General features: G+C 52.7%; 1 protein-coding gene and 1 pseudogene across 10 annotated transcripts in view; both read right to left on the bottom strand.

The window, feature by feature from the left end:
- Window positions 1-1,964: 1,964 nt before the first annotated feature.
- The window catches only part of SLC35E2B (solute carrier family 35 member E2B), a 40,237-nt gene continuing 31,482 nt past the window's right edge, over window positions 1,965-10,719 (bottom strand). For all 10 annotated transcript variants that reach the window (XR_012427533.1, XR_012427531.1, XR_012427534.1 and 7 more), the window contains one exon: window positions 1,965-7,091. Coding sequence is in view for 6 of the 10 variants with exons in the window: in XM_074023385.1 (XP_073879486.1) it covers window positions 6,819-7,091 (273 nt within the window). In the remaining 4 variants the exon portion in view is untranslated. The remainder of the gene's footprint in view (window positions 7,092-10,719) is intronic.
- LOC141409094 (uncharacterized) lies at window positions 3,967-4,975 on the bottom strand (annotated as a pseudogene).

The raw sequence follows: 10,719 nt of genomic DNA, 5'->3' as shown, positions 1-10,719 counted from the left end.
TCGCGTTGGACGCCCGTATTCCATTCCCTTGACCGCTGGGACCCCTAGTGGCGGGTGGGTGGAGCGCGCTCCATTTACCTGCGAGTTACCTCCTGAGGCGCCTCAGGTCTGTGCGTCCTGTAAAGGCCTATCTCGGAGTTTAACTCTGAACCTTACCCAAAAACAGGGCAGGGAGAGCTCTTACGATGTGATTTTATTTATTTATGTATTTACTTGTGAGTCGAAGTCTCGCTGTGCCACGCAGGCTGGGGTGCAGTGGCGTAGACTCGGCTCACTGCAGCCTCCTCCCGGCTTCAAGGGATTCTCCCGAGTAGCTGGATCCACAGGCGCCCGCCACCACGCCCGGCTAATTTTTCTATTTTTGGTAGAGTCGGGATTTCGCCACATTGGCCAAGCTGGTCTCGAACTCCTGACCTCAAGTGATCTGCTTGCCTCGGCCTCCTAAAGTGCTGGGATTACAGGCGTGAGCCACCGCACCCCGGCTTTTATAGTGTGATTTTAAAGCTGACACTGGCAGTGGGTCCTCAAAGTGCTTGTGCAAACTCACTGGGTATGGTGCTTCCCCAACTCCCAAGGCCCCACCCCAAACCCATGGATTCCGAACATTCCAGAAGAGGATAAAACGAGTAATTAATTCCCTTTCCGTATGTTAGGTTATCCTCTTGACTTGAAAAGTCACAGAAAACTGCTTTAGACATCTGAATCTCAGGAAAGAGACATAAACATCCGCATTTACTGGGCCTGAAATGGGAAACTGTAAAATGTGACAAGAAATTGACAAGGGCACAAAAAGGGCGATGGGTATTGGAATTTTTTTCATTCCAGAATGAAATGCTGCTTGCTTTGGGTACCCAAGCTCTTTTTTTTTTTTTTTTTTTTTTTTTGAGACGGAGTCTCGCTCTGTCGCCCAGGCTGGAGAGCGGGTCGGCTCACTGCAAGCTCCGCCTCCTGGGTTCACGCCATTCTCCCGCCTTAGACTCCCGAGTAGCTGGGACTACAGGCGCCTTCCACCACGCTCGGCTAATTTTTGGTAGTTTTAGTTGAGACGGGGTTTCACCGTGTTAGCCAGGATGGTCTCAGTCTCGTGACCTCGTCAACCGCCTGCCTTGGCCTCCCAAAATGCTGGGATTACAGGCGTGAGCTACTGCACCTGGCTTTTGTGTGTGTGTGTGTGTGAGAAGAAGTCTTGCTCTGTCACCCAGGCTGGAGTGCAGTGGCACAATTTTGGGTAACTGCAGCCTCCGCCTCCCGGGTTCAAGTGATTCTCCTGCCTCAGCCTCCCGACTAGCTGGGATTACAGGTGTGCACCACCACACCTGGCTGACTTTTGTATTTTTAGTAGTGACAGGGTTTTGCCATGTTGGCCAGGCTGGTCTTGAACTCCTGACCTAAAGTGATCTACCCACCAGCCTTCCAAAGTGCTGGAATCATAGGCATGAGCCACCACACCTGGCCAAAAATCTCCATTTACTCTTCATGAAATCAGTGAGTACCCAAATGCTGCCACTTAGTCAAACCCTAATAAAATCGACCCCGGAGGCAACGAGGAGGAAGCGGCCTCGCACTTGTGTTTGTAGTAGGAGCTGCCACAAAGGCCTTTCCCAACTAGAACTTGGGGTTAAGCCACTTCTGTGAAGACCCTCTGCTAGCAACAGCCAGCCCCATTGGTGAACAAAGGCCACCACCGCAACAAGCTCCTGTAGCCACTGACCTTTGTGTCAGAACAGCTTACGTGGACTTCTTTCCACCTGCAGAAGCTCGCCCTTGCCCCAGCCTCTCAGATGAGCCTGTGGACAGACCCTGGATTGCAATCCTTGGCTGTTTGCAAACAGCCTCTTGTTTTGGAGAATTGGTTTCTCTTGCTCATTTTAGGTTGCTAGAAACTGGTGTAGGCACTAAGATGCCAACCTTGATCATTTCAGCAGCATGAACACCAGAGCTACACAAGGAAGAAAACAAAGCAGTCCATATTTAACATTTATTTTACTTTGCTGAGCAAGAATCATAGCTGCTACCATGATTAACTTAGTTTAGACAAAAATAAGCAGGAGGCCTCCACAGGATTAGTTGCACAGTATCAGCTTATCACTGCTGCAGAATTAACAGCGACTGGCTACATTATTTAACAGAATCGTTTGCTGGAAAGCACTGATCTGGTAATATAAATATTGAAATAGGTCACATACAAAACACTAGAAACATTTTGTACAATGTACTTTTAGTTCTCCATAGTTTGGTATAAAGCAAATATAATTTGGCTCTGACGTTGATTGTTGATGTAATTTTCAAGTTTTCCCATGTGGGAAAGTCTGTGGCCCTCTTAAAAGATGGAGCCTCCAACGCCACGTTGGCAGTTCAGACTCTGTGAACAGTTTAAACGAGCAAGTCAGCTGAATGCCACTTTCAGCTGTAAGTGAAATGAAATGGAAAACAACAAACAAACTAGGACTGCGAGTTGGAAGTTTCCAACTGAGTTTTCGTTAAGGATCTAGCAGCCATCAAACTCAAACATCAGAGGCCCACAGGGAAACTGGAAGAAATACTTGAGACAGCCAAGCTGAAGGTTTCTGTGCTCTGAGGGATCTGAGGGTGGATGTCCCACTCCTGTATCCTCAGCCAGGAAAGAACTAGTCAGAATCATTAGGGGAGCTCGGACGCTCTCGTTCTATAAAGTAAGGCCCCCAAGTAGGGCACGCATGTGCGTTGGGAAACAATAAACCCCTCAGTACCATGTTGGTCAAGGGCAAACGAGAGCAGTCTGTTTCTATCCGCAATGACATTCTTTTTTTTTTCGAGATAGGGTCTCGCTCTGTCGCCCAGGCTGGAGTGCAGTGGCTGGATCTCAGCTCACTGCAAGCTCCCTCTCCTGGGTTCACACCATTCTCCTGCCTCAGCCTCCCAAGTAACTGGGACTACAGGCGCCCACCACCTTGCCCAGCTAGTTTTTTGTATTTTTTAGTAGAGACGGGGTTTCACGGTGTTAGCCAGGATGGTCTCAATCTCCTGACCTCGTGATCCGCCCGTCTCGGCCTCCCAAAGTGCTGGGATTACAGGCTTGAGCCACCGCGCCCGGCCTGCAATGACATTCTTGTTTCCTTCTTCCAGCAATGAAATACTTCCAGGCCTGAGAAAGGACATCATTTGGACAGATGTAAAGAACTGTCTTGTTCGCCTGTTATTCCCACTGACCCATCTAAGTGATCATCCAGGAGCGTGGCAGCAGCAAGCAGAGCTCACTGGTTTTGTGGCAAGGAGTTTAAAGGCACCCTACAAAGCAGAGCTCTATTTGGCTGATGATATTCTTTGCTCAGCTCTTTAAAATGACTGTTTGACTCACCATGTTAATTTTTCACAAATTAAAGACACATTTTGGGTTGTGCAAGAGTGTTTTCATCTTTCCAGGTAGACAGATTATTTTAACACTGTTATAGAGGGAATTGGGACTCTCGGATTTTATTTAAACCTTTTCATGCCATTTAGTGGGGAAGTTTCCTTGAAAGTTAAGAGAGATGCACATCTCTTAAGTGTCAATTTCAAGAAGCAGATGACGCAATTCGGGAGGTGGTTCAAGTGTTCTGTTTACAAAGGCATAGACCACGACCACGGACACACTCAGTGGAAGTAACACCTGGTGTTTCTAGGACATCTGTGACAGTTAACAAGAACTTACTATGCTAGAAAAGTATTACACAAAAGTTATTTAAAAATATATGTCTGTACAATTGTTAACATGGCCAAGCCAGGCCTTGGGTATTGCCTCTTGGTGCCTGGCTGTACTGGGAATGCCGTGAAGACCAGCAGCTGGAAACCGACTTGGGCATGGAGAGGAGACTGAGGGAGAGGGAGGGGACAGCATGCCTGAGCAAGGGCACAGTGTCGGCTGCCGCATGGTATCCAGGCTGCTTCTGCCAGGATGAGGAAGAGGCCCCAGAGCAGCATTACAAAGGAAATCACCCTATTTGCTCATCATTTGGAAAAACGTGTTTCTGGTCCACAAACAGAAAATCAAAACAGGCTGGAAGCTCCTTGTCAGGGTGGAAGGGAGGGCACCAGAGGATGTGCGGCCAGAAATTCCAGGGTGCTCAGAACCAGGCACCTGCACCTTTCCTTACACCAGACCATCATCTTCAGAGGCTAGTGGGAAGCCTGGCAGCCATTCTCAATGGGGAGGCGGACAGGGCCACCCTGGGGGTTGGCCTCACATATCTACAATCCTCTGCCACCTCCAGGGCATTTTCTAAGTGTTTTTGAGACAGAGTCTTGCTGTTGCCCAGGCTGGAGTGCAATGGCACGATCTCGGCTCACCGCAACCTCCACCTCCAGGGTTCAAACAATTCTCCTGCCTCAGCCTCCTGAGTAGCTGGGATTACAGGCACCCACCATCACACCCAGCTAACTTTTGTATTTTTAGTGGAGACGAGGTTTCATCATGTTGGCCAGGCTGGTCTCAAAACTCCTGACCTTGTGATCCGCCAGCTGCAGCGTCCCAAAGTGCTGGGATTACGGGTGTGAGCCACCGTGCCCGGTCTTATACTGGTTTTTGAGGAAAGCAGAAAAAGAGAAATGGAAAACTGGGGAAAGTCACGTGATGACCCGTCTTCGCAGTGCAGTGAGCACACACCTGGCCTGTCCTCCACACACAGGTCAGTGGTTTTATACAAGTGGCTGGAGCAGGTGCAGTGGTGCACGCCTGTATTCCCAACACTACGGGAGGCTGAGTGGGAAGGACTGCTTGAGCTGAGGAGTTCAAGACCAGCCTGGGCAACAAAGTGAGAGCCCAGCTCAACAAAAAAATAGCCAGGCATGGTGGCACGTGCCTGTGGTTAGAGCGACACAGGAGGCTGAGATGGGAGGATCACTTGAGCCCAGGAAGTCGAGGCTGCAGTGAGTCAAGATCATGCCACTGTACTCCAGCCTGGGTGAAAGAGCAAGACAGTCTCAAAAAAATAAAAAGGTTGCTTGTGGGTTAAAAAGCCTCATTTCAGTCTACCATCAAGGCAGACTTTTTTGAGTAGGTAGAAGTTAATGAGTCATAATTATTGCTGTTTCCGAACGATTTTATCTTCAGGAGGGGCTATTTTTGTATTTCCCAGGTGAGAAGCCAAATGGAAAACCAGTGAAGTGACCTCAGGCGCCAATGGCCTAAAGAGCATGTAGGGAAAATGAGACTCGGGATGGAGCAAGCAGGGAAATGAGACTCGGGGCTTAACAGGCAGGGAACATGAGACTCGGGATGGAACAGGCAGGGACATGAGACTTGGCATGGAATAGGCAGGGAAATGAGACTCAGGATGGAGCAAGCAGAGAAATGAGACTCGGGACCACTGGAGCCCCATGCTGCCTCTGACAAGCCCTGGAGCTCTGGGTCTCAAAGGCTGGCTGGCAACAGACTGCACCAGGCATAGGAATTCGCCGGCTGCGAGACGGGGGGTGAAGGGCTCAGGCATGGTCAGAAGCCTCTGCCTAACACACAGCTCCAGCAGCCACTCCTCAGGCCTCCTGTACCCTCGGGGATGCGTGATGCTGAGGAGGATGGGTTGAGCTGGCCCTTGGCCCCACCATGCACTACTGCTGTCCCTCGGGGAGAGTGGGACGGGGTGGGCGCCTGATACACACCATGTGCCCCAGAACATTCAGTGTGGGTGCTTCCTTTTTCAGCAAGGATGGCGCCAGGTAAACACCACGTAACCCAAGCCATCAACACTACAACGTCCTGCCCAAGGCTCACGTGGGGAGTCGGGACAGGTACTGGATGATGAGATTAGGAACAGTGGGCTCCAAGGCAGAACAGGCAGGCTCACCCCACAGGGACCTCAGAATAGTCTGCCTGATACTCAGAGTCCAAAAAAGAAAAGGAATGTACACATCTCCTCCCAAATTAAACATGAGAGGTTTGTCTTCAACCTCAGGGCTAAGAAACCACCACAGGTAGGAGGGCAGGGTGCCCTGGGGTGGGGGGGCTCATGCAGCCCAGGGTGTGGAAGTGACAGGCAGGACGCCCCAGAGCGGGCACTCACGCAGCCCAGGGTGGGGAAGGGATAGTGGGGCAGGGGCCCACACAGCCCAGGGTGTGGAAGGCGATGGGCAGGGCATGCTGCAGTGGGGGGCTCATGCAGCCCAGGGTGTGGAAGGCGATGGGCAGGGCACGCTGGAGTGGGGGGCTCACGCAGCCCAGGATGTGGAAGGGGTACGGGGGCCTTCCTCTTCACAGAAGCGAGGAATGGCCTCCGTGGTCATAGCCCTTGATTTCCATGCAATGCTGTAGCTTGAGGCTCGTGATGACTCTGGGATAGTCTGAGGATGCCCACAGCCCTGGTGGGTCAGGTGAGGAGTTCTGATTGCCCACTGTGGCAGCAGGAGACCCCTCCTTCCAGGGCCCTCTGTCCCTGCCCGTCAGCCCTGCTCTGTGACCTCATGCCCAGGGCCAATCTGCAGCCAGTCCAGGGCTCAGGGCCTTCGATGGCTGGTGTGGGAAGCTGAGTGCTCTCTTGGCTGTAGCAGGGAGCAGCTCTCGTTGGCACTGGACCCAGCCCTGGCTCCCGGTGGACCCTGGGGTGCTGCCCAGAGAGAAAGTGGGCACCCCCAGCATGGGAGCCGCAGAGGCTGTTTTCACATTACACGGGCATGGGCTCAGCTGACAGGGGGCTCTGGTCTCCACTCCAGGAAGCTGATACCTGGAATCCCCAGTTTGAGTTTCTGCTGGTCTTCACTGGCAAACCAAGAAAACCTCAGGGAATGGCCGACTTAGCTCCCTGTGTCCGGCACCCCAGCAGGGCCATGGAGGAGGGTGTCCCTGTCCGTTTCCGGGGGATGCAGTGTCACGAGCACAGCAGCAGCTGGCAGCTTCCTGCTCTCAGGGATGCTGCCTGGGGTCCTGTGGAAGCAGCGGCTCCACCGTGTCCTCTGGGGCCCGGCCGGTGGCCACAGCCAGGCTCTGCAGCGCCTCCTGCTGGTGCTGCCTGGCCTTGTTGTAGAGCAGGACCCCAACTGTCACCAGGGCTGTGCCGACTGCTGACAAGCTGGTGATCTTGTTGCCAAAAACGATGACGCTGAGCCAGATGGACAAGGCGTGCTTCACGGTGCTGGCGACGCTGCAGAGACAAGGGGAGGGAGCAGGGGCGCTCGGGGTCATGGTCACCTCGGCCCGTGGCCGGCAGCTTGGCTGAGCCTCGGTCTGGAGGCTGGGGTGGGGGCACTCAGGGTCACGGTGACATCAAGCCTGCAGCCAGCAGCTCGGCTGACCCCGGGTCTGGAGGCCAGGGTGGGGCGGGGGGTGCTCGACGGGACCTGGGTGGTGGTGAGCTCAGCCCAGGGGTTTGGGAGCTTTGAGTGGGGCTTGCCTGCTCCCTCGCCCCTTCTTTTTTAAGGGGTGCTTTTCATTATTAAAAAAGGCAGAGGAGGAGAAACCTAAGGAACAGCCACGTCCTGTGATCTAGACGCAGGAATTCATGATATCGCCTCATCAGCTTCATCCAATTGAGGTGGATCTCACTGTGTAGCCCAGGCTGGTCTTCAAATCCTGGGCTCAAGTGATCTTCCCACCTGGGCCTCCCACACCGCTGGGATCATAGGCGTGAGCCACCACACCCGGATGGAATATTTTTAAGTAAATTACAGATATTGAGGCCGGGTGCGGTGGCTCACGCCTGTAATCCCAGCACTTTGGGATGCCGAGGTGGGCGGATCACGAGGTCAGGACATTGAGACTATCCTGGCTAACACGGTGAAACCCCGTCTCTACTAAAAATACAAGAAATTAGCCGGGCGTGGTGGCGGGCGCCTGTAGTCCCAGCTACTCAGGAAGCTGAGGCAGGAGAATGGCGTGAACCCGGGAGGCGGAGCTTGCAGTGAGCCGAGATCGCGCCACTGCACTCCAGCCTGGGCAACAGAGACTCTGTCTCAAAAAAACAACAACAAGGCCGGGCGCGGTGGCTCACGCCTGTAATCCCAGCACTTTGGGAGGCCGAGGCGGGCGGATCACAAGGTCAGGAGATCGAGACCATGGTGAAACCCCGTCTCTACTAAAAATAGAAAAAATTAGCCGGGCGCAGTGGCGGGCGCCTGTAGTCCCAGCTACTCGGGAGGCTGAGGCAGGAGAATGGCGTGAACCTGGGAGGCGGAGCTTGCAGTGAGCCGAGATTGCGCCACTGCACTCCAGCCTGGGCGACAGAGTGAGACTCCGTCTCAAAAAAAAAAAAAAAAACAAAAAAACAACAACAACAAAAATTACAGATATCGTGACATTTCACCCCTTGAGTACTTCAGCCTGTTCTCTAAAGAACAAAAACATCAGGCCAGGCGCGGGGGCTCACGCCTGTAATCCCAGCACTTTGGGAGGCTGAGGCGGGCGGATCACAAGGTCAGGAGATCGAGACCATCCTGGCTAACACGGTGAAACCCCGTCTCTACTAAAAATACAAAAAATTAGCTGGGTGTGGTGGCGGGCTGGGTAGTAGCCTGTAATCCCAGCCACTTGGGAAGCTGAGGCAGGAGAATAGCTTGAACCCGGGAGGAGGAGGCTGCAGTGAGCTGAGATCGCGCCACCTACTGCACTCCAGCCTGGGCAACAGAGCAAGACTGTCTCAATAAAAAAAAGAATAAGAACATCGCCCACACAGTCGCAGTGCCTTTGCAGCCCCAGGGAAAACAATCCCTTGAGATCATTTGTTGGGTGAAAAAGGATACCAAATACACAATGTTAGGACTGTGCAAAAAAAGGGTGACGGGAAATACCCTGTGCAAACTTTCCATAATGAGTACTTAATTCACTGCTCTTACAACATGAAAATAAAACAAAAAATTACTATTGAAAAATAATTGGGCAGGCTGGGCACGGTGGCTCATGAATGTAATCCCAGCACTTTGGGAGGCCAAGGCAGGTGGATCACGAGGTCAGGAGATCAAGATAATTCTGGCTAACACGGTGAAACTCTGTCTCTACTAAAAACACACAAAAAATTAGCCAGGTGTGGTGGCGGGCGCCTGTGGTCCCAGCTACTCGGGAGGCTGAGGCAGGAGAATTGTTTGAACCTAGGAGGCGGAGCTTGCAGTGAACCAAGATGGCGCCACAGGACTCCAGCCTGGGGGACAGGGTGAGACTCCATCTCAAAAAATAAAGAAAGAAAGAAAGAAAGAAAAATAATTGGGTAACACGTGGTGGCTCACGCCTGTAATCCCAGCACTTTGCGAGGCCAAGGCAGGCGGATCACCTGAGGTCAGAAGTTCAAGACCAGCCTGGCCAAGATGATGAAACCCTGTCTCCACTAAAAATAGAAAAATTAGCTGGGCGTGGTGGCGGGCGCCTGTAATCCCAGCTACTCAGGAGGCTGAGGCAGAAGAATTTCCTGAACCTGGGAGGCGGGGTTGTAGTGAGCCGAGATCGCGTCACTGCACTCCAGCCTGGGCGACAGAGTGAGACTCTGGTTAAAAAAAAAAACAAAAAAAACCCCACAAATTAGCCCAGCGTGGTGGTGGACACCTGCAGTCCCAGCTACTCAGCAGGCTGAGGCGGGAAGATCACTTGAGTCAGGGAGGCGGAGGTTGTAGTGAGCTGAGACGGCACCACCACACTCCGGCCTGGGTTACAGAGCAAGACTCTTGTCTCAAAAAATAAAAAAGGTTTTATCATTTTTTTTAAACCACTGCTAACAATCACTAATGTTCACTAAAACACTAGGCTTCAGGAGCATTTGGAAATAATTCCTGGCCCCAGAAAGAAACATGCTGGGGAGAGACAGTGACCAAGCCCAGGAGACCACTGTGAACTTAGAAAAACTCAGAAAGCACAGCCAGTTTTCCTGTCTCGGAGACACCTCCTGCTCAGGATGCAGGAAGCGTGGGGCGGGGCAGCGCCATGGATGAGACGGCTCCGTGTGGGGCCTGCGGGGCCTGCTGGTGAGAGGAGGCGCGAGCTCCAGTTTCTCAGCTGTGGAACGCTCCGTGCGCGGGGCGCGGCTACCAGCTCCGACGGGTATTTGAGAATTTACCGCACTGACTTGGACCAGACGGAAAGCAGAGAAGAGGGAGAGCTACGCCTGACTGTCCCCCACCCCCGCCGGCCCCAACATCTGCTTTTCATTTTCACTTCATGTTTGGGGACCATTCCACCACCTCATGATAGATCAGAAGTTTCAGAAAAAAGGGCCGCTGACTTCCACAATAGGATGTGAGGCGGCTGCTGCTGCCAGTCGCGGGGACTTCTACCCCTGCTGGTGACATAACCTCGTTCCTTTGTATTTGCCACCAAAAAGTCTCCAGTCTTTTTTTTTTTTTTTCGGAGACAGAGTCTGACTCTGTAGCCCAAGCTGGAGTGCAGTGGCGTGATCTCGGTTCACTCCGACATCCGCCTCCTGGGCTGAAGTGATTCTGATGCCGCAGCCTCCCAAGTAGCTGGGACTACAGGTACATTTCACCAGGCCTGGCTAATTTTTTGTGTCTCAGTAAAGACGGGGCTTCACCACGTTGCCCAGGGTGGTCTTGAACTCCTGAGCTCAGGCGATCCGCCCGCCTCGACCTCCAGTCCTCCCGGCTAGTTTCGTCTTCAAATTGCACCTTTGGTTGGGCGTGGTGGCTCGCGCCTATAATCCCAGTACTATGGGAGGCCGAGGCGGGCAGATTGCCTAAGGTCAGGAGTTTGAGAACAGCCTGGCCAACATGGCAAAACCCTGTCTCTACTAAAAATACAAAAACTAGCCGGGCATGGTGGCATTGGCCTGTAAT

Source organism: Macaca fascicularis, chromosome 1, assembly GCF_037993035.2.
Source record: "Macaca fascicularis isolate 582-1 chromosome 1, T2T-MFA8v1.1".
In the NCBI taxonomy this organism is placed as follows: domain Eukaryota; kingdom Metazoa; phylum Chordata; class Mammalia; order Primates; family Cercopithecidae; genus Macaca; species Macaca fascicularis.
Note: the sequence above shows the minus strand (reverse complement) of the source record. Positions and strands in the feature narration are given on the sequence as shown.